The sequence below is a fragment of the Cydia fagiglandana genome, chromosome 6, assembly GCF_963556715.1.
Source record: "Cydia fagiglandana chromosome 6, ilCydFagi1.1, whole genome shotgun sequence".
Classification (NCBI taxonomy): Eukaryota; Metazoa; Arthropoda; class Insecta; order Lepidoptera; family Tortricidae; genus Cydia; species Cydia fagiglandana.
In genome coordinates this window covers 7,996,240-8,021,937 of record NC_085937.1, presented here as the reverse complement: position 1 = coordinate 8,021,937, position 25,698 = coordinate 7,996,240, and the positions used below count along the sequence as shown (strand labels likewise).

The following is a 25,698-nucleotide window of genomic DNA, read 5'->3' as shown; positions in this document are numbered from 1 at the left end:
ACGGTAAACAAACAAATGAATGATAAGAAAAGACAGACAGTGTTACTGAGCGGGAGGTGGGGCGAGGGGCGAGGTATAGGTAGGCTATGATAGGCTCTCGAGCGCCGCGCCGGCGACTGACGGACCAGCGCGGCGTATGTATGAATTTCGCGCCTTTTTAACTAGATTTTACTATTACAATGCAAGCTACACACAGAAATTTCTTACTTTCCATAATATGGCTGCGTATATTATTTTATAGTAATAGACTTATTTTTACAGACTCTAATTCAATATTAGATCTTATAGGACAAAAAACGTATATTAATTCTAAAGCATATATCTTATTCTTCTAGCTTTTTAGCTTGCCTATTAACTTATAAATTTAGATATGTTGTTGTGGATTTATTAAACTTTAATTCAATATCGACAAAATAATAAGCTAATTGTAGTTTGACAAAGAAGCACGTTAAAAAAAAATCTAATAATTTTACATTATAAAGCGTCATACATATTATAAACAATGGAACTTAAACATTGCACTTTAATTCAATATTAAAAAATCATTACTAAAAATATATAAATACCTAATTTATATCTAACGCTCGTTCTAACTTTTCATCATATATAGCATATATGCTTAAAAATATGTCCTATATCAGATAAGTATCACTTTTTCAACTTTAGAATTATCAAAACTTTTAGTGCAAAAATCCGGTCCCACTATTGAGCTATTCACCCCTTCCAGCAAGTGAAACAAAAAGGACAAGTGCGAGTCGAGCGAGTGTTATAGCGGCGTTCATCATTTGTGAAAATGTCCACTGTCTAGCTATCACAGTTCAATGAGATACAGCCTGGTGACAGACAGACAGAGAAGTCTTAGTAATAGGGTCCCGTTTTTACCCTTCGGGTACGGAGCCCTAAAAAGGCACTTTTTGCTTCTTTGTAGTCGTATCCGATGTAACCCTTTAATAGTCACTATTGTATGATTATGCTTACGGTGACTGCTTAAAAAAAATGTATATCACCTGCTAGCGTTGAGCGGCTTGTTAGCCCGGCGCGTGCCCCTCGCCTTCTGCTCGCTCTTGACCGTGGTGATGATCAGTATGAACATGTTGCCGGTGGCGTGCACGTAGAGGTGGTCGCCGACGCCGGCCGCGTGCGATGTGCTCTCCACGGTGCACTTTATGAAGCCGAACCGGCCGACTATCGCCTCTTGGAAGAGGAATTAGGCTACGGTGACAGCTTAGGCTTATGCTTGTTTGCTACCGACGTGGTATAAAACACTATTGTATATCACCTGCTAGCGTTGAGCGGCTTGTTGGCGCGGCGCGTGCCCCTCGCCTTCTGCTCGCTCTTGACCGTGGTGATGATCAGTATGAACATGTTTGGGTCGTATTCTTGTTTGCTACCGACGTGGGATAAAACACTATTGTATATCACCTGCTGGCGTTGAGCGGCTTGTTGGCCCGGCGCGTGCCCCTCGCCTTCTGCTCGCTCTTGACCGTGGTGATGATCAGTATGAACATGTTGCCGGTCACGTGCACGTAGAGGTGGTCGCCGACGCCGGCCGCGTGCGACGTGCTCTCCACGGTGCACTTTATGAAGCCGAACCGGCCGACTATCGCCTCTTGGAAGAGGAATAGGCGCTCGAGCCAAGTGTCTTCTGGGAAACCTAGAGATATAAAAGATTTTAAAATTTGTTGGAATTTTTTTCGTAATCAAAATCTTCTTCCGCGCTTTGTCCCGGCATTTTGCCACAACTCATGGGAGCCTGGGGTCCGCTTGACAACTAATCCCAAGAATTGGCATAGGCACTAGATTTTACGAAAGTGACTGCCATCTAACCTTCGAACCCAGAGGGTAAACTAGGCCTTATTGGGATTAGACCGGTTTCCTCACGATGTTTTACTTTACCGAAAAGCGACTGGTAAATATCAAATGATATTTCGTACATAAGTTCCGAAAAACTCATTGGTACGAGCCGGGGATTGAATCCGCGACCTCCACGTTTGATTGCAAGTCGCACGCTCTTACATCTAGGCCACCAGCGCTTCGTTTTTTCGTAAATAAAGTGATTCCGAAATATCAAAAAGTTATAGATATACGATAAGTCTTTCCCATCACGGAACAATGGTCTTCCGGACCTCTGGGAGGCGTGCGCGGAGTCACGCGAAGAGGCCCTTTTGACACTTTAATGAAATGTAAGGGAAAATGAATGTCTATTCTTGTCGGTAAATCAAATAACGTTGACCTAAATCCTAAATATTGACCAAATTGTACCAATACACCCAGCCTCCTGTTGTACGTCCTTTTAGGTCAGTGGCGCATATTATTATGCTGTGTAAAATAACGACTGACCAACATCAATAAGGAAAATTGAAACCACAATAACACTAAGTTATGAAGCAAAAGGTAAATCTAATGTTTTGTAGGCACAAGACTGTTATTTTGAATATTTAAATGATTTCGTGCATATTGTTTATCACATCCTATGTTATGATTACCTACCAATATGGAAGTACAATACTCCTAGAGCAACTGTAGACGCAACAGTGACATTATGTTTTGTTTTGAGTAAACAAAAAAAAATGAAAGCGATATAAACCGAAAATTCACCAACCTACTCGCTCCCGAATATGTAAAGTAATAAGTAATATACAAGGTCAAATGTGTGGCGAAAAAACAGACAGTAACACATCTAATGTATGCATGTCATGCCTATCTGAAACCGAAGGAATTCAAAGCGCAACCCTTGAGCTTCACCATCCGACTCATAGAGATGTTCGAAAAGCTCTTGGCTAGCTACTTAGGATAGCTTGGTAGCTCTCTATTACTTACACAAAAGATTCCGAGGAGTCGAAATTCGTTCGCAAGGGCCCCCGAAACAATATAATATCAGATACCTTCAAACAGCGCGTTTTTGTTCCTAAGCAGCGGCTCTTCGTTGAGCGGCACGTAGATCGGTCCGCGCAGGGGGTCCGATTTGAGCGTGAATGGCAAGGCGAGAGGATCCGCTGGAATCGGGACCATCTGCAGCCGGCAGTTCTGAGCTTTGCGCGCCCAACCAAAGATCTAGAGAAAGGAAACAAGGATCAGTACAAGGATCAAAACTACTTGAAACATTACTGGTCGGCCTTTAGCTATATTTAGGGCCAGTTGCACCAACCATAGTTAACAGACTGATTAACGTCACCCAGCAGAGATCTATGAAACTTCCCATACAATCAAATTTGGCGAACGCTTTAACGGTGACAGACGGTTTGGTGCAACTGACCCTTAATGATTTATATTTAAGGATACAAACAAATCGGACACCCAAAAATATTATCTTATCAATGTAAACCGATAGACTTGAAACGCAAACGGATGGTTAACTAAAATGATAGTAACTAAATTTAAAACCTTTAATAGTACATTATTGTCGAGGCTCGGAAGTAGCTACTTGCAGGCTGAGGATTCGTTTTAAACGGACGACCTTGGGAGTCCGTTTAATTGAATCCGAAGCCAGCAAGTAGCCTTCCAGCCGAGTCATATATAGTGCTTTTCTCAAAAATGGTGCAAGAAATATAAATATCATAGAAATATTTTACAAAAACAACGTTCTCACGTATATATTTTCACAGAAAAAAGCCCTTGCCGCCTTTTTATTTTTTTAATAAAAAAAATAGAAGTGTATTTTTCTGCCGAAAATACCCCAACCTATTTGAGACAACTAAATAGTCGCTGTACTAATCATCTGTTTGGCTGTTTAATGGGCCTGTGCCGTCATTTGATATGGTCATTTCAACTTTTAAAAAGTTTGGAACTCGACAAATAATGGAATTTGTATGCAACATTGCAGTCCCAAAATCGAGACTGCAATGTTTTTAAATTTTGACTGACCATAAACTACGCACTTCGCGACGACTTTGCCGTCCATTTTTGAGAAAAATAATACTTACTGTTTACCCAAACCAAAACAGAGACGGTATATGCATTTAGGGTGAGAGGCTATTTAATTTATTTGTGCATACAATTAAATATTCCCTTTTAGCTTGGTCACTTTGGTTGCAGTCTTTTTTTTTAAAGTTACGTGGTACGCCAGCGATTCTTAGATTAGGTAAATATAAAATATTGTGGTTACTGCAATGTCTTGATACTCGAATCAAACATGTAAAGTACTGTATTTTTTGTGATATTTACCAACTCAGCCACAATGTTCCCTGACGCGACGGCCCACTGTATACATATCTCATAAGCTTGGTCGGGCCTGAATGTAGCCTGGTAGCGTGCATGGCCCCACTCAATGCGGTCGCTCTTGTTGTTCACATCGATTTTTATGTAATGTCTTGGTGCTGCACTAACCCCCAATGCTACAGCACTTCACGCAACGGAAGATCAAAGTTATTAAGTTACCGATTCTGTAGTTTGTGACTCACCAACTCAGCGACAATGTTCCCAGACGCGACGGCCCACTGTATACACATCTCATAAGCTTGGTCAGGCCTGAATGTAGCCTGGTAGCGTGCATGGCCCCACTCAATGCGGTCGCTCTTGTTGTTCACATCGATATCCAGATGTGTGTTCTTGTAGAGTGGCACTGAGGACAATCATGGGAAGTTAAGAAATTTTTCTTTAGATTTTCTTGGCTGCTGCTCAATTGCGCCCAAATATTGTACATTTATATTGCCAGCTTTAAAGTATGTATTTGTAGCGGCCACTGTGTCATAGAATTAGATCATACAATTTCATGGAATGCTATTTTAAAATTGATCACTTCACGGTGTGGTTAGATTAGGTTTGACTCTTTCATGACGTGGCCAACCGATTATTTCCTGAAATGATTGCAACATCATGAAATGATTAACTCTAAGATCTGGTCACGACGTAGACATCAACAAATACTACTAATATAAGGATGGTGTAAATACATACGTACCATCACGCTCCGCGGTTGTTACGCCATTTAGGGTCCTAGCTAAATTGGTTGTTCAATACTTACGCTATAGAATTTCCAATTTAGCAAGAACCCTAAATGGTATAACAATCCTGTGTAGTGACTGTACTTGAGAAGTTTCTGCTATTTCCTTTCTTGAATTAGGGCTGATTTAGACTTCGCGCGAACTCGCATGCGATTTTAGTTACATTGCGGACTGTTGGTTACGTCCAATTCAACTGACCGATAAAAAATCGCAATGTAATGAAAGTCGCATCCGAGTTCTCGCATCGTCTAAATGAGCCCTTAGTCAACATTATTTTAATCAGAAAACGAAGAACTCTGCACATAGATTATTCGATGTCAATGAACCACTGTTATCGGGTATCGTTGTAAGCGTTGAAAGGGCTATCATTTCATTAATTTAATTTAACGAAGTAACTACTACTAATCTAACTGATATCAGTAACGTGCAATACATTAATACATTATATGATTTAAATGTAATGTGCTGTGTTAACACATACACAAACTGAATTACGACTATTCTTGTACAATGTGGCCAGAAAGGATTCTGATCATATTTCGACCTAGTCTCATGCATAATACTAAAATTTTTATTATGACTTAGTGCATAGTTTTTGACCGACGTTTCACCGACAGAATTAAGCGCATCAATTTTTATTTGTAGCCGAGTTCGATTTGATGCCGAGATCGAGGAGTTAGTGGCCGAACCCAATATCATCGGCGATACGAAAGCCCACAGACTGCTCTGGTTCGGTCACCTCTCCCATTCTGAGTACCTACTCAGAGGATCGGGCTGTCAAGAGGGCTTTCTGGGGACGGCCGGCTGGTGGCTAGTACATAATAGTTATGCCACTCACTGTCGTTATCATTGTCGCAGTGCATGTATTCGGGGTCGATGTTGTCGCACAGGAAGGCAGGCACGCCGGTGAGATCAGTCTGTGGGCTGCACCCGGAGATGTCTAAGGCGCCCGAGCTGGACTCGTGCGGCACGAGCGGGGACCGCGGCCCGAGGACCTCCACTTCCATCCACTCGTTCTCGAAGCTTTGGAGGTCGCCGAGGGGGCGGACGTAGTCTGTTGGGTCTGGGGACAAAATTAAATATTAGACGAACTGCTACAAAAGCTCGCTAACAGCGAACCAGCAATAAGCGATATGGCTAAAATTGATAACAGAAGTCGATGTTATACACAATGTTTTTCATCACACTTGCGAAATAGTACATTACGATAAATGTTTTAAATCGACACAAGTTGCGAATAACCTTTTCGCACGTGTATTGTTCAACGTATAACAGAACATATGGCCCTTTAAATTTTCGACATAGGCAAGTATTGGCTAATTTCCGCTCTAGGGCGGTAATATGTCAGAACATATAAAAACTAATCAGTAATTAGTAATTACTATTACTTCTATATGTTCTATTATCTGAGGTGAAAAGTTGTGTGTGCAACACGAGGCATAAGTTATTGCACGCCGTAAGTCAGTCTTATTCTTAGAGAATATAACCAACGTAGTGGTCATTAACAGGCGTTCCCCTCTGTCGAAAATAGGCGGCCAATGGTCAACGACATGTCAACCACATGTATGGACTGACGTTTATCTGACATGGCTATGTTTACGTTACGTATACATTTGATGTGCCCCTCCCCCGCAAAAAACGGCAGACTATTTTGTACCGAAAATTATAGACATGGCGTCTCCGTTGGTTATATCCTCTAAGGTTGTTTATTCAGGGTGCCACTGTAATTTTGTCGGGTGACAAGCAAGTCCCTAAGTACTATCAAAAAATTATAGTAACAATGCACATTTATTACACTTGTAACACGGTTTATTGTCCAATAATTTCAATGGTGTTAGTTAGTGACTTTTGCTTGTCACCCGACGATTTGATCTTATATATTGTTTCTCTCACCTTTGTCTTTCTTTTGAGGCAGGATGTGATACATGTAGTACCCAACAACAAAACGCTTGGTAGTGTCGCCAGAAGCGTGGCATATCATTTTCTCTTGTAACATTTTCTGTAAAAGGAAACAAGTGTCAAACATCTACATACATACCTATACATGTCGTCGATATATTCTAAAGACGACCGGTTTTTGGCACAAAAAGTCAGCGGATAGATTTTATTTTATTGTACATTTTTACTTCTATGTGGTAGATTTAAGAAAAATTATGAGAAAGTACCAAAGGACAGAGCGTTTATTCCAAGTATTACTTGGATTAAATCGGAAAGACATTTAGAGAATGTCAAATGATGTCAATTTTACCACCATGATACGCCTGAGCCAGTGTGGTGTGTATAAAGTAGGTACGTTATAAACATTTTATTAAAAGGTGGAGGTAGTAAAAGGTGGTGGTGGACATTTTATAAAAGCAGTACGACGATTTGGGTTTCATTGGAGGATCTTGGCGTATAAGAGTGCAAGGGTCTCTTTTTGGCAAGCTTACCTCGATGATCTGCGTAGCCTTCTCATAAGTTACACCTTCCACATTAGCCTGGAGCCAGTGTATGGCGTATATGGAGACGAAAGCGTGCGACGGCAGGCTCACGGTCTGCTGTTGGAAGCCGACGCAGCTGTGGGTACCGCATGCAAGAAAGAGAGAGACAGAGAAAGAGAGAGAGAGATATGAAGTCAAATAATTGTATGTACCTCCATGATCTGCGTGGCCTTCTCATAAGTTACGCCTTCCATATTGGCCTGGAGCCAGTGTATGGCGTATATGGAGACGAAGGCGTGCGACAGCAGGCTCACGGTCTGCTGTAGAAAGCCGACGCAGCTGTGGGTACCGCATGCAAGAGAGAGAGAGATATGAAGTCAAATAATAGTATGTACCTCCATGATTTGCGTGGCCTTCTCATAAGTTACGCCTTCTACATTGGCCTGGAGCCAGTGTATGGCGTATATAGACACGAAGGCGTGCGACGGCAGGCTCACTGTCTCCTGTAGGACGCCGACACAGCTGTGGGTACGGCATGCAAGAAAGAGAGAGAAATATGAAGTCAAATAATAGTATGTACCTCCATGATCTGCGTGGCCTTCTCATAAGTTACGCCTACCACATTGGCCTGGAGCCAGTGTATAGCGTATATGGAGACGAAGGCGTGCGACGGCAGGCTCACTGTCTCCTGTAGGACGCCGACACAGCTGTGGGTACCGCATGCAAGAAAGAGAGAGAAATATGAAGTCAAATAATAGTATGTACCTCCATGATCTGCGTGGCCTTCTCATAAGTTACGCCTACCACATTGGCCTGGAGCCAGTGTATAGCGTATATGGAGACGAAGGCGTGCGACGGCAGGCTCACGGTCTGCTGTAGGAAGCCCACGCCCAGCTGTGGGTGCCGCATGCAAGAGAGAGATATGAAGTCAAATAATAGAATTTACCTCCATGATTTGCGTGGCCTTCTCATAAGTTACGCCTTGTACATTGGCCTGGAGCCAGTGTATAGCGTATATAGACACGAAGGCGTGCGACGGCAGGCTCACGGTCTGCTGTAGGAAGCCCACGCCCAGCTGTGGGTACCGTATGAAAGAGAGAGATATGAAGTCAAATAATAGAATTTACCTCCATAATTTGCGTGGCCTTCTCATAAGTTACGCCTTGTACATTGGCCTGGAGCCAGTGTATAGCGTATATAGACACGAAGGCGTGCGACGGCAGGCTCACGGTCTGCTGTAGGAAGCCCACGCCCAGCTGTGGGTACCGTATGAAAGAGAGAGATATGAAGTCAAATAATAGAATTTACCTCCATAATTTGCGTGGCCTTCTCATAAGTTACGCCTTGTACATTGGCCTGGAGCCAGTGTATAGCGTATATAGACACGAAGGCGTGCGACGGCAGGCTCACGGTCTGCTGTAGGAAGCCCACGCCCAGCTGTGGGTACCGTATGAAAGAGAGAGATATGAAGTCAAATAATAGAATTTACCTCCATAATTTGCGTGGCCTTCTCATAAGTTACGCCTTGTACATTGGCCTGGAGCCAGTGTATAGCGTATATAGACACGAAGGCGTGCGACGGCAGGCTCACGGTCTCCTGTAGGAAGCCCACGCCCAGCTGTGGGTACCGCATGAAAAAGAGAGATATGAAGTCAAATAATAGAATTTACCTCCATGATTTGCGTGGCCTTCTCATAAGTTACGCCTTCCACATTGGCCTGGAGCCAGCGTATAGCGTATAAAGACACGAAGGCGTGCGACGGCAGGCTCACGGTCTGCTGTAGGAAGCCCACGCCCATCTGTGGGTACCGCATGAAAGAGAGAGATATGAAGTCAAATAATAGTATGTACCTCCATGATCTGCGTGGCCTTCTCATAAGTTACGCCTTCTACATTGGCCTGGAGCCAGTGTATAGCGTATATAGACACGAAGGCGTGCGACGGCAGGCTCACGGTCTGCTTAGGAAGCCCACGCCCATCTGTGGGTACCGCATGAAAGAGAGAGATATGAAGTCAAATAATAGAATTTACCTCCATGATTTGCGTGGCCTTCTCATAAGTTACGCCTTCTACATTGGCCTGGAGCCAGTGTATGGCGTATATAGACACGAAGGCGTGCGACGGCAGGCTCACGGTCTGCTGTAGGAAGCCCATGCCCAGCTGTGGGTACCGCATGCAAGAGAGAGAGAGATATGAAGTCAAATAATAGTATGAACCTCCATGATTTGCGTGGCCTTCTCATAAGTTACGCCTTCTACATTGGCCTGGAGCCAGTGTATGGCGTATATGGAGACGAAGGCGTGCGACGGCAGGCTCACGGTCTAATGTAGGAAGCGGCCGCAGCTGTGTGTACCGCATGCAAGAGGGAGAGAAAGGGAGAGAAAGAGAGATATGAAGTCAAATAATTAGTATGTACCTCCATGATTTGCGTGGCCTTCTCATAAGTTACGGCTTCTACATTGGCCTGGAGCCAGTGTATGGCGTATATGGAGACGAAGGCGTGCGACGGCAGGCTCACGGTCTGCTGTAGGAAGCCGACGCCCAGCTGTGGGTACCGCATGCAAGAGAGAGAGAGATATATGAAGTCAAATAATAGTATGTACCTCCATGATTTGCGTGGCCTTCTCATAAGTTACGCCTTCTACATTGGCCTGGAGCCAGTGTATGGCGTATATGGAGACGAAGGCGTGCGACGGCAGGCTCACGGTCTGCTGTAGGAAGCCCACGCCCAGCTGTGGGTGCCGCATGAAAGAGAGAGATATGAAGTCAAATAATAGAATTAACCTCCATGATTTGCGTGGCCTTCTCATAAGTTACGCCTTCTACATTGGCCTGGAGCCAGTGTATGGCGTATATGGAGACGAAGGCGTGCGACGGCAGGCTCACGGTCTGCTGTAGGAAGCGGCCGCAGCTGTGTGTACCGCATGCAAGAGGGAGAGAAAGGGAGAGAAAGAGAGATATGAAGTCAAATAATTAGTATGTACCTCCATGATTTGCGTGGCCTTCTCATAAGTTACGGCTTCTACATTGGCCTGGAGCCAGTGTATGGCGTATATGGAGACGAAGGCGTGCGACGGCAGGCTCACGGTCTGCTGTAGGAAGCCGACGCCCAGCTGTGGGTACCGCATGCAAGAGAGAGAGAGATATATGAAGTCAAATAATAGTATGTACCTCCATGATTTGCGTGGCCTTCTCATAAGTTACGCCTTCTACATTGGCCTGGAGCCAGTGTATGGCGTATATAGACACGAAGGCGTGCGACGGCAGGCTCACGGTCTGCTGTAGGAAGCCCACGCCCAGCTGTGGGTGCCGCATGAAAGAGAGAGATATGAAGTCAAATAATAGAATTTACCTCCATGATTTGCGTGGCCTTCTCATAAGTTACGCCTTCTACATTAGCCTGGAGCCAGTGTATGGCGTATATGGAGACGAAGGCGTGCGACGGCAGGCTTACGGTCTGCTGTAGGAAGCCCACGCCCAGCTGTGGGTGCCGCATGCGCTCCACGATGTCTGCTAGCGTTGCAGTCGATTTCAGCTTCGGTTCTACCACGCTGTGAGATTGAGTTGATTTTTAATTTGAAATGATGAAGTTGAAAGTACGATCAGCTATTGTGTTGGCCGCCTCTTATGTATTTACTTAGTAACCTTAGATTTCTTAGAACGTTGGAATTCAAAGAGGGTTGTTTCATAGAATAGGATAATTTTAGTAGCCAAAGGTTTGTATGGCAGAGTTTATACATTTCTCCTGAGCCAACTGCCTATGAAAGTGTACCTAATTATTTGATCTCGACTGCACAATCAACTAATAAACGATTTGAACGAATTAATGAATAAGCAAACCAGTTAAGACTAAGCTTAGCTAAACATTTGATGCTTAGGAAGCATTTTATTAGAGATTAAAATTGGTAGTTAGTGCGCAATACTTATGCATAACCCAAGAGCCCTAAAACGAAACCACAACTGTATAAAATAATGGCAAGTTAAACATCTAAACCTGTCATCGTATGTGTCATCCGATTCGCCTGTTTGTGACTGCGTCCTCTCTAAAACAGTTTTCGCCGCCGCCCTGAAATATAGAAATAGTGTTAGCTTCTCATATGGGCTGTAAAACCACGGTTTCTAATTTAAATGCGATTCGTAAGCCATTTCCAGCTGAAGCAAGTTTGGTTGACACGTCAGAAACAAAAGTTGTTTTTGGAGAATTTTCTATTTTGGGATTCACTTGTGATTTAAACATATTATTTCTTGAATTAAAGACACCGGTGAGATTTTATGAGGTAGGTACACAGTGACGTCAAACAATCGTTGTGTCATGTCGACAAAATCGATCGTAATTTACGGCCTAGCCTTTTTACTTAAGTAGAATCTATTTTTTGCTTCTTGTTTCCATACAACTGTACACTTCCATAGTAAAGTCAGTCAGCTGCAGAGATAACAAATAAAAATAAAAAATTTAGGTAACTACGTCGAACGGTTTCAGAGAAAAACGCACTTAACTGATTTGCAACCGAAGTGATCCCATAAGTGTTCCGTGAACAAACTATAGTAAGGAACATTAAAACATGTTTTGCTTCATAAATGCCAACCAGAAATAAGAAAATATACACAAGTCACAATCTAGAAATGAGGGATGGAAGCGTTGGTCTTACTTACTTGTTGCTCTGACTAGTGTTTAGTGACTTAGTAGGCGAAACTTGCTGCAATGAAACATTCGGTAGGTAAGGGTACAAGCAACCAAGGGGGCTCACAAGCGTTCCACTCAATGATAGCATAAGATAGAAATAAAAGAGAATTCGTTAATAGAATCGTGACAAAATCTGTAAAAGAAAATTGCTTTAGTCCATAAAATTAAAGTGGAAGAAACCAGCTGCAGATTTAACCCTGTCAAAAGGTGCAACAACATAAATTGCAAAAAGGACAGTTAACGACACATCAGTATATAGGTAAATAAGGTTACATAAATATAATAGGCACATGAAGAATAAAATATACATAACATAAATAAAAGTAATAAGTACATAAGAAGCGCATGAAGTGATGATTTTATCTAGAGAACCGCAAACCATGCCCGCTACAAGCGACTAACTACTTTTTTAAAATACTAAGTATAAGTACATACTTCTTAGAAACTTATTCTAACTCGTACTTATTATTTTTAAATTATTTAATGAATGTAGTATCCTTCATATAAGATAAGCAAATTCGAAAATATTATTAAAAATAGTCAAGAGTAAAAGTTTGAGAAGAAAATTACCATAAAATAATTATCAGCGAAATATTGTGTTGTGAGCTCAAAGCTAAACGCAACAAAGAATATCCGACGCTTAAAGATACGTCTTGTTCTTTCTAAGAGCGTGGATTGATCATGGTAAAGATAGAAGACCTGTCCTGTTTGCCTAATATTTAAACCGTCTCTTTCACTCGGTTGCCGATAGAGCGAAAGTGATGGAAGTCTTTGGCATCACTTATGACAGATCGGTTTAATGAAATAAGGTACAGCTGTGTATGTAAGCGGTGCGGGTTGGTGCGGTACTGACATAGCCTCGACGCGCAGCCGCGGCCGGTCCGGTAGCCGGGTGCTGCCGACGCGCTCGCGGAACGGCGAGCTCACTCCGCCCTGACACCACACCACACGTTAACATGGGGACACGACGGCCAGGGCGACGACGAACGAACATATGTTTATAAAATTGTTGGATATGACTAGTGGAATTGTAACCGAAGGCAGAACGCTTCTCTACAATTTCGGTACATAATAAATACAAAAAATATACTAGTTTTCTGTTTTATATCCATAATAAAATAACAACTTGATTGCCCAAACTTACTCGTTCTATCTGGTTTAGTATAAGGGCAGATTGAACTTTTAATATTGAGCCATAAAAACAGGGTTTATAACTTGTACTGACGGATAAATTAGGAAATTTGTGGCTTAATATCGAACACTGAATCGTTCTATCTGGTTTAGTATAAGACTGACAGTTTGGGCAGATTGAACTTTTAGTATACTTTCAGTATCTGAGCCATAAAAACAGGGTTTATAACTAAACTTGTACTGACGAATAAATTAGGACATTTGTGGCGTAATATCGAGCACTGAATTGTATCCGTTCTGTGCTGTATGTATAAACTAAAAACGCAAGTATCAGCCATACAATTTTGAGTCAACTAGCACAAAATTTACTATTTTAGTTAAAAACATCTATGATTGTTTTTGTTTTACGCGTTCTTAAACCAGATTCGCTATGTTCGTTCGACGTCAACATACACAGGCGACGATTAATTGAGAAATAAATTAAAAATAAGCCAGCAAACAATATCACATTATTTAAGTGCAATCCGTGCATTTTATTCGCATAATTTTATAATAAGCAGTGCAATTATAACGCATTTCACATTTACACTTCTGCACGGTCCACTCCAAATCTGGAAGAAGATTGGTATAGATAGTACCAAAATAGTACCTACAACGGTACCTAAATACGGTGCGTACTCAAAGTAACAAGGGTAGGTTACGGAAAATGCGCCTGCCAACCCGTCCTACTGAATATACAGTGTAATTCAAAGAAATGTAGTATTGCGGCTGTCAATGTTGAAGATTTGTTACAATTAGTTTCTGAGGGTTAAAATGGTGTGCAGGGAATATTAAAATGCCAATCGCCGGTTTTAAGATGTTAATTGTTCTTCCAGTTTTTTTTTCTAGTCGAGCCAATATAAGAATCTGTGCGCGGAATATGCCACGAAACATAAAGTATGTATAACGGAAAATTTTGATTGTCCTAAAAATAAAAATCGTCTGTCGTTCGGGCTAACGAGCGGAATGATTAGATTAGACAATTTAGTCTTTTGGTCAACCAAGATTTGTATTTGAGATACTATTTACAAAATTTACTGAGTTACTTGGGGCGAAAATATTAAAAGGAAGATCAAAGCATATTTGACTTTTCCTTACTCTGGATGTAAGTAAAATCCTATACCACATTAAAAGACTAAAGACAGATATGTTGAATCGGTTTAACAAATTTAATGTAACGGAAAGTAATCTTAGAACTCCACCCCACTATAAAATGATCTGTAATGGGGGCTAAATCTAAGAGGGGTTCTCACTAATACTAGATTCGGACATCACCACAATTATCGACGCGAAATCGCAAAAAAGGGGCAAACATCTTACGATTTTTTTTATCGCGGCAGAAGAAGATTTAAAGAATGTACGTCATCGGCAGTGAACTAAAGAACTTCGAGCCTTCGAGCAGAATGTCCGATCGTAAAATTGCGTTACAAAGGACGACCGTAAGAAGTGTCTAGTTATTTTCTATCTATTAAAAGGAGTAAAAAGACAACTATATGCCCAACGATCACAACCGAGGTTATCCGTACCGTACAGCTTATTGTGCTTGATATGTGATTCCGCGTCGACAGATCGCTGGCCCAATATTACAGGGTTCTATGTTTCACTTTTATCGAACTGAAATTTGAACATTGTCACAGTGACATTAAGTCGAATTTCAACTATATTGAAAATGTAACATGGAACCCTAAAATATTGGGCCAGAGAGATGTGGTGAGTGTCGGGTGCAAGTCTCATTCGCTCGTTAGGCCGGTGTGTGCCGGTCAGTACCTGGGCGCTGGGCCTGAGGATGGAGGTGGAGTGGCGCCGCCGCGTGAGCGCGCTGTCGCAGCCGCCGAGCGCCATCTGAAGCCACCACAACTCAATCCGCTATTCTACACCCGTCCCCGTCAAACTGTAGCCTCATTCAACGCGACGCATCAATACAGATTGAGAGCCGCGGCCGCGAGGCGTTTTTGTACTCGAATTTGGAATTTTGATCTATTATCCTCCACCGATTGACGCCAATTTGTATTTTACAGTTAGCTTTCGAGTTAATAACATGCTTTCGGACTCAAACAGGAAATTAATGACGTGCATTTCGAAGATATTTAAATACAACATTCATACGCGTGAGAGACAGATTAATCCTTGCATAGCCAATTATTTTTAAGTTTTTCAACAGTAGTGTTTGTCAAGCACGCTTTTAATGGGTTCAAAGATAATTGCGCCTTTGTTAAGAGACGTTTATTATTCGTCATCATCATTTTATGACAATACAATGATTTAATGATTTTTTCTGCACAGGCATCGCCTCTTCACATATATGATTTTCTTTGTTTACATTACTTTATGTCATAGCATTTCTATTCGGCTACAAAGTAGTCTTTAATATTGCATACACTCATAGAGTATATTGCATACACTTAACACCTGGCCCCAATTTCACATCGGTGACAGGTGCGGCGAATTGTAAAATCACTGTTGCTGACGTCACAGGCATCCATGGGCTACGATTACCACTTACCATCGGGCGGGCCGTATTCCTGTTTGCCACCATCATTGTATTATATAAAAAAAACTTTATTATATCGGAAAAAAACAGATATTTCTCCTGCGAAGTTTCTGACAATTGTCAAAGATTTAAAAGAATTGTAGGTAATTCTTGACAGGTAATGAGTTATATGTCGGAATTTCGTGACAATTGTAGTGTTTCTTGTGACAATTGTCAAAAACTTAGCAAGAGAAAAATCTGTTTTTTTCCGATATAATAAAGTTTTTTATATAATACAATGATGGTGGCAAACAGGAATACGGCCCGCCCGATGGTAAGCGGTAAACGTAGCCCATGGATGCCTGTGACGTCAGCAACAGTGATTTTACAATTCGTCGCACCTGTCACGTTGGTGAAACAGGGGCCTGTTTAAGGTAACTAGACGAACATCAAAAGGAAGTATTGTGTTATTTTACATTCCTCTTGTAGCTATGCAAAGATTTTATGAACAATACGAACAAAGTTCTTGCTATTATGTGCTTTTCGGCATGTAAAGGGAAGGGAAAGTACATATAAATGTAGTTCATTCGGTAACAGGTCGCGTGCGTCACAACATCACATTCTCGGGACATATTTCAATTTCATGTTTGAGTTTCGATCTAGTATTTACTGTGTAAGTTATTAAGAGAAAAGTCTCAAAATACTCGGGCACTGGTTAAGGGGTACAAACTAAAACAGTTTAGTGCATTGCTACATACATGCAGTGCGTTATCTAAATTACTTAAAAAGTGCAAATAATATCGTCATGCTACATAACATTTATGTACAGTAACTGCTTTATATACAATTTATGCAGAGTAATATCTGTATATAACTAAAATGTTCATATATTATTAAAGTTGAATTCAATTATGCAACAGTGTAGAGTAATTATCAATATGTTTTTTTTTATAATTGTTTCAAGACAATGATTTAGTAATAAATATTATATTGGAAGCAAATCTTTCATAGTGCCGTTGACGTCAATAGGTACTGTAGTACCTTGTCTAGTCTTGTCTTGTGAAGTGTCTTGTCTGATACATCAAACAGTTATTTATACCGTCGAAATAAATTAACTAACACTCAAAAATTATTTCTGAAACTTTATGTCAAGTTGTCAAGCCTAGAAAGATTTGCCTCTAAAATCATTAACCTTCTCAATTATTTTCCATTTTGTTTCGACTATAGTAACACTTACCCTCTGCTTATTAGGTCTTTTGACCTTATTGAAGTAAGATTCTGTCATCTTGAGGAATCCGTCCGTGAGTTGATCCAAGTCTTGTCGCGTGGGCGTGGGGTAAATGTCGCAGTGAGTGGACTCGTCTTCAAGGATTTGCTTGGTGGCTGGGTTGTGTAGCGGCAGTAGAAGAGTGCGGAACCGCCAGTATTTGAGAGCCTGGAAAGAATTACAATGTTAGTTTACGTTAGCTATTGACAGTAATTTTTCCACTTTTAAATTTACATTTAAAGTTCGTTTTGTTATCATTAGAAAGAAGGTAAGCGATCTTGACATGTCTTCATGTGGTCTTGTCATGTCTGTGTTGAAAAACACTTTTTAAAAATCCGTAACTATTACTTATGAAAGCAGAGGAATATGAATGATCGTATTAGATTCACAATTGTTACATATTTGCCATGACTTATTTTTAAAACGTGTTTTCCAATTAAAAGACACATCATGATTGTTTACCTTATTTCTAATGCGTGAGGAAACCGGACGAATCCCCCGATAAGGCCTAGTTTACCCTCTGGGTTGGAAGGTCAGATGACAGTCGATTTCGTAAAAACTAGTGCCTACGCCAATTCTAAGGATTAGTTGCCAAGCGGACCCCAGGATCCCATGAGCCGTGGCAAAATGCCGGGATAACGCGAGGAAGAAGAAGAATTAAGTTGAACCTCGACAAGCGCGAAGTCGGTGTCGCCGCGGGTGCAGATGTAGTGGTCCATGTAGTTCCAGTTGTAGTTCTCGAGCTTCTCCGTGGTGAAGGACACCCAGGACACCTCGTACGTGTCGTGGTTCGGCGCGTGGAACCGGTACCGGTAGTGGATGTTGAACGGCGGGTACGGATGTCTGAAATACACAATATTTCTTTTATTGATTTTAATTTCTTTTATTGATTTTAATTTCTTTTCCTTTTGTAAGATTTGATATGTTTTCTGAAAGAGCTACGTATTTGTGATTTCATGTACATATATGTTTATTTTTTATATCAAATTCTATAAAGTTATGTACTCACTGAGTATAATTGCATGAATTCTATAGTAATTTAAATTGTATTTTTCTTAATTACTCGTAATGCATGTTAATTATAAGATGTAATAATGTTTTGAAAAGATGTGTCCCGCCGAGTTTGTTGCCGGTCCCATATTGGGATACCCTCCTCCAATTGAGGGGGGATTTAAATCTTCTCGGGGCAGAGGTGTACGGTTGGAGCCGGTAAAGGTTTATTTGACGTTCATAAGCGCATTGTAATATGCCTACTTGAATAAACTATTTTTTTATCTTTTATCTTATCTACAGAGTAATAACCGAAAATATTAATTAAAAAAAATTACTTAAATTAAGAGAAAATTACTTTTAAACGCTCAAGTGTAAATCGTTATAGATCTAATACTTAGAAGATTGCTTGTCAACGACGAACATCGGAGTGGGGTCCAGAGCCATTTTAATTATTATTTCCGAACTATTTCCAAGTTCAAATACTCATCTGAATGCAGCTTTTTATTTAAGTTCGCTAACTTTTACTTAAAAAACATTATCAAGATCATAAAAAACTATTCGTCTAGTCAGTTAGTGCTTGTGGGCATTCTCCGCAAATCGACAACCATTGTGACTATTTTGCGTGAAACGAGGTAGCGCAACTCTAACCACCCGAACTCCTCTATGAAGCCTTTGGTCTAAATAATATATGTAACATGATAGCATAGGTTTACCTCGGTCTGTATCTCGTGACTGTGATGGTGGAGCCGACGAGGGTCAGCTTGTGGAATATCCTGCCGATGGATAGTAGAAACCTCTTTGTGGGCGCCTGGTTAACAGGTTTGCTGTGTTGCGGTGCCACCTAAAAATTACGTTGGTAGAAAGGTTAACAAGAATGCTAATACTTACAACTACGAGTAATTATTATTATTATTATTCAGAGCCCACTGTGTCCCACTGCTGGGCAAAGGCCTCCCCCCTCTTTCGAGTTTCTTCACGACGGGTTTCTTTACGAGTAATTAAGTGAAATGTATTTTTAGTTTCACCAAATGGCGTCGCACTCTATATTTGCCATTTGGTATAGCCTCCCAGCCATACAAATAAAAAATCCCGAATTTGCCACTCAAATTTGAACCTTTAGTGCAGGGAATAGAGTTGAGTTTTGGTTTTGTTTGAAAATTGAACGAAACAAAACAAATGCGACTCTGTTCCAATTGAATATGATTAAAATTTCATCGAACTGAATAAGTACTATAGGTAGGACCTTGGGCCTTAGGAAGATAGATTTACACGTTCACATGAGAACGGTGTAGGATGAAAAAGAAACGCTATCTAAATCCTGATTGACAGTCACAACAAGCGTTGGCACAGTTATTCATGTGCTTACATACAAGGTATAAATATAATTTAGTAGTTATAAAAGTCTAACATTATAAAAAATTTGCAGCAGTGCTCTTAAAATATGTAGTATACATGTAAAATTACAATGTATATGTCGGCGGCCGATCGTAAGATCAGGCATATCGTGAAATTCCTAGGCATATCGTGAAGCGTGAAAATCGTTGACCCGTTCTCTGAGTCGACGGTGCCCCGCTACGACGGGCTCCTATTTCTGGGCAGTTTGCCCTTCGGGCATATGAAGCAACCTAACGATCCTATCCTACCTATATATTGGTTTAATGTGACTATCGTCAAAACATTACACAGGAACATTACGATCTGCCTGATCTTACGATCGGCCGCCGACATATACATACCTTGGAAGGCGGCGGCGCCGGCGTTGACGGACAATGTGCTTCAATCACATCACTCTCGCTCACGCCCACAATTAATTGGAAGCCCTGTCATAAATCAATTTGATATCAAAATTATTATATCGGTGGCCCCGGTGAAAGGGGTTCAAGTCTCGCGCAGCTTAGGTGTAAAGGGCAAGTGTTAAGTGGGACTTACCCTTTTATACCTGCGCTGCCCAAGACTTGCGCCCTTATTCACTACGGCCACTGATATGTAGGAATACGGTAGACCAGCGGTCGGCAACAAGCGGCCCGCTAGCCCCCCTGGCTATTTTGTATGCAATATTGTCAAACAACAATGTCAAAATCACACATATTAACAAAAATGCGGCCCGCGTCAACTTCCTTCTAGGTGGCCATTGGCTGCTAAAAGGTTGCCGACCGCTGCGCTAGACTAACAGTTGACAGTAAACTTATACATTAGAAAAGTAACAAATTCATAAGCCCGGCAGTAGATCCAAAAAGTAGACTTGTAAAACCGGGCAAGTGCGAGTCGGACTCGCGCACGAAAGGTTCCGTATCATAAAGCAAAAAAAAATCCAATTTCAACTGTCTAGCTATCACGGTTCGTGAGATACAGCCTGGTGACAGACAGACGGACGGACAGCGAAGTCTTAGTAATAGGGTCCCGTTTTACCCTTTGGGTACGGAACCCTAAAAAATAGGCGATATAGCATGAAGTCATTTCAAAATACCTGCGCCAACCTCTGCGACACCAACTCTTTAAAAACTTCCATAGTAGTCAAAGGCTCCTTATAAATAGCCCTGTTCTGCGCGAAGTCGGCATTCACATCATCTGGCAGCAGGTTATAGTCTGACACCAGGTAGTCGTTCTGAAGAGACCGCTTGTCGGGAAAGTAGTCGGTCGTGATCGGCAGGCAAGCTGGGATGGTAAGGGATTTCCAGTCCACGCCTGCCCGAAATAATATCATGAGATTAGACAGAGCCTTTATGTATTAAGATTGGATATTATTTATCAAGTCTTGAAAATTTACACAAAGATTTTGAATATGTGTAAGATTGCAATACTCATTTTCAAGGCAAAATCGGATCAACTATACGATTTGTATTTAGTAGATGATATTTTGCGAAGGTGGGGATGGGGAGTAAATTTAATGTCTGTAATGTTACTGAATAGAAAAGGCATTAATCATCAATATTTTAGTGTAAATCAAACAATTAAACATCGACATCGGTATAAACAGTTTCTATTATGACAATTCGTAATGTAGGACTTTAAGAAATTGTCTCAGTTTCCACTTTGTGTCTGTAAAGAAAGGCATATCTACAAAAAATTGTTAAGTGTTAACCTTATTCATGCTATATGAAGCATACAAGTGAATATAATCAGTTATAATATAAGACAAGCTAGATCGATATTAAAAAAGCTTGGAAACAGATGATGATAGATGAGTATGTGATGAACAACGAGACATTAAATTTTCTTTTAGGCATTCAATCGAAACCGGCCATGAGAGGGTAATCTTGGTAAGCATGCAACTTTAAGTTAAGTATATATTTATGGTTGCAGCTAATGTTATGTGCGACGAATTATACATTAACCCATTGTATTTATATTCCTATTTTTTAATAAGCTTCATTATTGCAGCGTTGATAATGTTTTAGAAGCATATATATTATACAATTTCAATCAGCTTGATGTGTAACTTCTACACTACTTGCATCTACTGAATATCACCCCGAAGCGTTTATTTTGCCCACGGCCCCTGCATCACACCGCGACACAAGTTAGCAACGTATTATCTTAAACCACTTGGATCACAGTATAAGTCGACCTTATTTTCAAGCGCGTAGAGCTGTTTTTACAACAATACTGGTCAGAATTTTTGTCGAAACAAATCTTTCTCATGACCAGTGTAAAAAATAGGTGATATTGCAGCTTTAAAATTAGGTCTGTAAGACTTGAATAAGTGTTTTTATTACACGGTAAATGATATGTTTCCTACTTTCTTCGTTGACAAATAGCAACCGTTTCGTGAAACTAAGAATCTTCTGAATAAAGTACGGACGATAAGCACAAGGATTTTCGTACATTAACCTGCCTATTCCTATCTTTATCGCACGCGAATATTATATTGCTGTCCCGCTCGCACAGTGCCACTGACCGCCGCCATCATCAGCGGGACAGCAGTATAACCATTATGCGCGTGCGATAGAGATAAGCACAGGCGGGTCATTGTACAAGATTCCTTCATACTTAGCGTCCTTAGTTTAGTAAAAATACTTAAAAAATTACGCGGTAGTGACACAGGAGACCATAATAAATATTATAAATATATCTACGCGTTATCTACTCGATGCAAACATAAATGAGCTAAATATCAAACCTATGGCTCGGTTCGCTTTGTCCCCGAACATCCGACGCGGTATCAATGCGACGATATCATGAAACATTAGAAATGAGGTGAACAATTAGTATGGAAGTGAACATGACTTGCCAGTAATCATAATTACTTAATATTAATTATTAATTAAGTATTAATAATTAATTAGGGTCGATGGAACCGTGTGACCACCACCCGCTCTCGGAATGTCTAAGAAAGTGTCCTATTTTATAAAACTTATTTAAAATCTTACGGGATTAAATTAGTCTATCGACGAGAGGCCTTATGACTGTCTTGTGTTGTCAGTTCATGTAAAATTGAATAATGTAATTTTATAAAATAGGATCCAATTTTACAAAACAACCGAATACCCCCTCCCCCCTATTCCCTATTCCCAATTCCCTGCCCTGCCCTGCCCTGCCCTGCTGTATTCCCTGCCGGCGTCTATATTTCCGTATTCTTATAACCCGGCAACCTTCAAATCAAGAGTGAACAGGCACCTTCTGGGCGAGCTCCATCGTAGGCCACGTCTACGCCTCGGCTAGTCTGTGGCCATGAGTAAGCCCATTCATAAAAAAAAAAAAAATATTTTCATTAAAAATTTACTTTCTTGAGGAAAATTTAATAATCATTGTATAATGTATTTTAAAATAGATCTATCTGCTTCGCAGGGCAAAAGCATTAATAGACTTTTTACAACATTTATAGTTCGTTTTTTTAGCATTAGAAATAAGGTAAACAATCTTGATGTGTCTTTTAATAGAAAAACACATTTTAAAAATAAGTGACGGCAAATGTGTAACAATTATGAATCCCATACGATCATTTATATTCTTCTGCTTTCATAAGTAATAGTTTTTGATTTATAAAAAGCGTCTTTCAATTAAAAGACATGTCAAGATCGCTTACCTTCTTGCAAGTTCTTTCTAATGCTAAAAAAAACGAACTATAGAGTATAAAAATGAAAAAAAAAGTAACTCGCATGGCATGACCCTCGTCCCAAAATGGCCGATAATGATTGGTTAAAACTTAAAATGATTGATGGCAATACATGATCAACTTATGTTACACAGTTTATATATCCAAGAACTTCACAATTTAATTAGTATTAAAAAATCGTTCTCAGTTACCAAAACGTCCAAGTAATATCATAGGCTTTAAATAAAAAAAAAACGAAAACAAGCATACATTTCAAACTCACTCATGAATACATTTACTTGTGATTATTACTGACCTGTAGTTAGGGCTGGCGTCCACTCCTGCTCGCCAGTAGCGCCCCATAGCAACGCCAGGGAAGCGTTGTTGGTGGACGGCGGGCCTAACACCGTGCCCAGAATGTTAAGGGCACCTGAAGCACTGATCATACGTTTGCGGCTTTGGGATATTATGTTGCCTAAAAAGGAAAAAAAAAATGATTTTAGTATACTCTAGCGATCGGCACAAAACCTTAAGAATCACTAGATTGATAGGTAAAAATTGCATGTAAATCCGTTCAGTAGTTTTTGAGTTTATAGCGAACATACAGACAGACGCGGCGGAGGACTTTGTTTTGAAGGTGCATAGTTCGTTTTTTTTAACATTAGAAAGAACTTGAAAGAAGCTAAGCGATCTTGGCATGTCTTTTAATTGAAAAACGCTTTATTAAAATCAATAACTATTACTTATGAAAGCAGGAGAATATAAATGATCGTATTAAATTCATAATTGCTATGTATTTGACGTAACTTATTTTTAAAATGTATTTTTCAATTAAAAGACACATCAAGATTGTTTACCTAATTTCTAGTGCTAAAAAAACGAAGAATATGAAAATTGAGGAAATTTCAAAACATGGCGAAAAATATTTGAAATTAATTAAATAGAAAAAATCACATGAAACAAACATCATCATCATCTTAATTTAAGAGCATAGCTCTTGTCGGTGGAGTATGCGCCAGTTTTCGCGGTCCTCGGCCAGTATCTAAACATACATAGGAGACCCGTTTTCTTTAGGCAAGTTTTCTCGGTGGCTCTCCCTGCGCTCTAGTTGGTTTCTCGGTGGGTTGTTACGTGTTCTCGATGGCCACTGATACCGCGATTAGTAATGGTATTGCTGTGTAACCTCTCCAGTCGATCCTAGACATATCTTATAACAAATGAACTCACCATCAACCTGGTAAATAGAATGATTGTTATTAATCATCGGCGACCCGTTTTCTTTGGGCAAGTTTTCTCGGTGGCTCTCCCGGCGCTCTCGATGGCTCTCTCGGTGGCTTTCTCGTGTGTTCTCGCGATGGTTCTCGGTTCTGGACGGAGGCTCGCCGGCCGGTCGCGCTTGGTAGTGATGCTGCTGAATCAAAACTCCGGTTGGACCTGTAATAAAATAAATAAAATTAGGTATCAAAAACTGAATATAGTTTTTTTACGGAAACTAGGCTATCATTTACATCATACGGGCCAATTCGAGTTATAGTTGCGCGATCTGATTCCCATATGATACTGATATGTCAGTATCAAAAGTGGCCTTTCTTCAGATCAGTGTCGTATCGGAAACAGATAACTAAAACTGGAATTGGCCCGATAGTTGTAACCAGATAGTGTATCTCACCTTTAGGGAATATATGCGTCCACCGTCGCCTATTACTGGTTAGTTTGACGGTGACATGTGAAGGATCGAAGGGGTTGATCAGCGCCCGTCCCGTTCTTATGACGGGCTTGTGGGTTGAGATGGAACTCCGTGGTGAAAGCCGCGCGCCGATGTGTCACAACCAGAGAATATCTTGTAAGATCTCACTGTTAGGGAGTATGCTAGAGGTTTATAGGATCTCACCTTTAGGGAATATATGCGTCCACCGTCGCCTATTACTGGTCAGTTTAACGGTGACATGTGAAGGATCGAAGGGGTTGATCAGCGCCCGTCCCGTTCTTATGACGGGCTTGTGAGTTGAGATGGAACTCCGTGGTGAAAGCCGCGCGCCGGTGTGTCACAACCAGAGAATATATTATAAGAACTCACCTTTAGGGAATATATGCGTCCACCGTCGCCTATTACTGGTCAGTTTCACGGTGACATGTGAAGGATCGAAGGGGTTGATCAGCGCCCGTCCCGTTCTTATGACGGGCTTGTGAGTTGAGATGGAACTCCGTGGTGAAAGCCGCGCGCCGATGTGTCACAACCAGAGAATATCTTGTAAGATCTCACTGTTAGGGAGTATGCTAGAGGTTTATAGGATCTCACCTTTAGGGAATATATGCGTCCACCGTCGCCTATTACTGGTCAGTTTAACGGTGACATGTGATGGATCGAAGGGGTTGATCAGCGCCCGTCCCGTTCTTATGACGGGCTTGTGGGTTGAGATGGAACTCCGTGGTGAAAGCCGCGCGCCGATGTGTCATAACCAGAGAATATATCATAAGAACTCACCTTTAGGGAATATATGCGTCCACCGTCGCCTATTACTGGTCAGTTTCACGGTGACATGTGATGGATCGAAGGGGTTGATCAGCGCCCGTCCCGTTCTTATGACGGGCTTGTGGGTCGAGATGGAGCTCCGTGGTGAAAGCCGCGCGCCGGTGGGCGAGTCCGGTGTATCGCAACCGGAATCGCAACGTTTGACTGAAAACATGTAATGTTTTAGTAATGTACATTTTACCT

The 25,698-nt window shown here is 41.1% G+C and overlaps 1 protein-coding gene across 1 annotated transcript in view; it reads right to left on the bottom strand.

The window, feature by feature from the left end:
* LOC134665102 (GATOR complex protein Iml1) overlaps positions 1 to 25,698 on the bottom strand; it is a 43,408-nt gene that overhangs the window by 10,647 nt on the left and 7,063 nt on the right. The window contains exons 9-26 of the mRNA XM_063521926.1: positions 25,468 to 25,659; positions 24,210 to 24,416; positions 23,299 to 23,457; positions 22,068 to 22,082; positions 20,415 to 20,632; positions 19,684 to 19,767; positions 18,661 to 18,788; positions 17,623 to 17,797; positions 16,925 to 17,122; positions 14,985 to 15,059; positions 12,901 to 12,980; positions 11,358 to 11,429; positions 10,716 to 10,914; positions 6,837 to 6,942; positions 5,782 to 6,006; positions 4,401 to 4,561; positions 2,886 to 3,054; positions 1,423 to 1,654 (exon numbers count right to left, since the gene is read on the bottom strand). Coding sequence (XP_063377996.1) covers positions 1,423 to 1,654; positions 2,886 to 3,054; positions 4,401 to 4,561; positions 5,782 to 6,006; positions 6,837 to 6,942; positions 10,716 to 10,914; positions 11,358 to 11,429; positions 12,901 to 12,980; positions 14,985 to 15,059; positions 16,925 to 17,122; positions 17,623 to 17,797; positions 18,661 to 18,788; positions 19,684 to 19,767; positions 20,415 to 20,632; positions 22,068 to 22,082; positions 23,299 to 23,457; positions 24,210 to 24,416; positions 25,468 to 25,659 — 2,695 coding nt within the window. The remainder of the gene's footprint in view (positions 1 to 1,422; positions 1,655 to 2,885; positions 3,055 to 4,400; positions 4,562 to 5,781; positions 6,007 to 6,836; positions 6,943 to 10,715; positions 10,915 to 11,357; positions 11,430 to 12,900; positions 12,981 to 14,984; positions 15,060 to 16,924; positions 17,123 to 17,622; positions 17,798 to 18,660; positions 18,789 to 19,683; positions 19,768 to 20,414; positions 20,633 to 22,067; positions 22,083 to 23,298; positions 23,458 to 24,209; positions 24,417 to 25,467; positions 25,660 to 25,698) is intronic.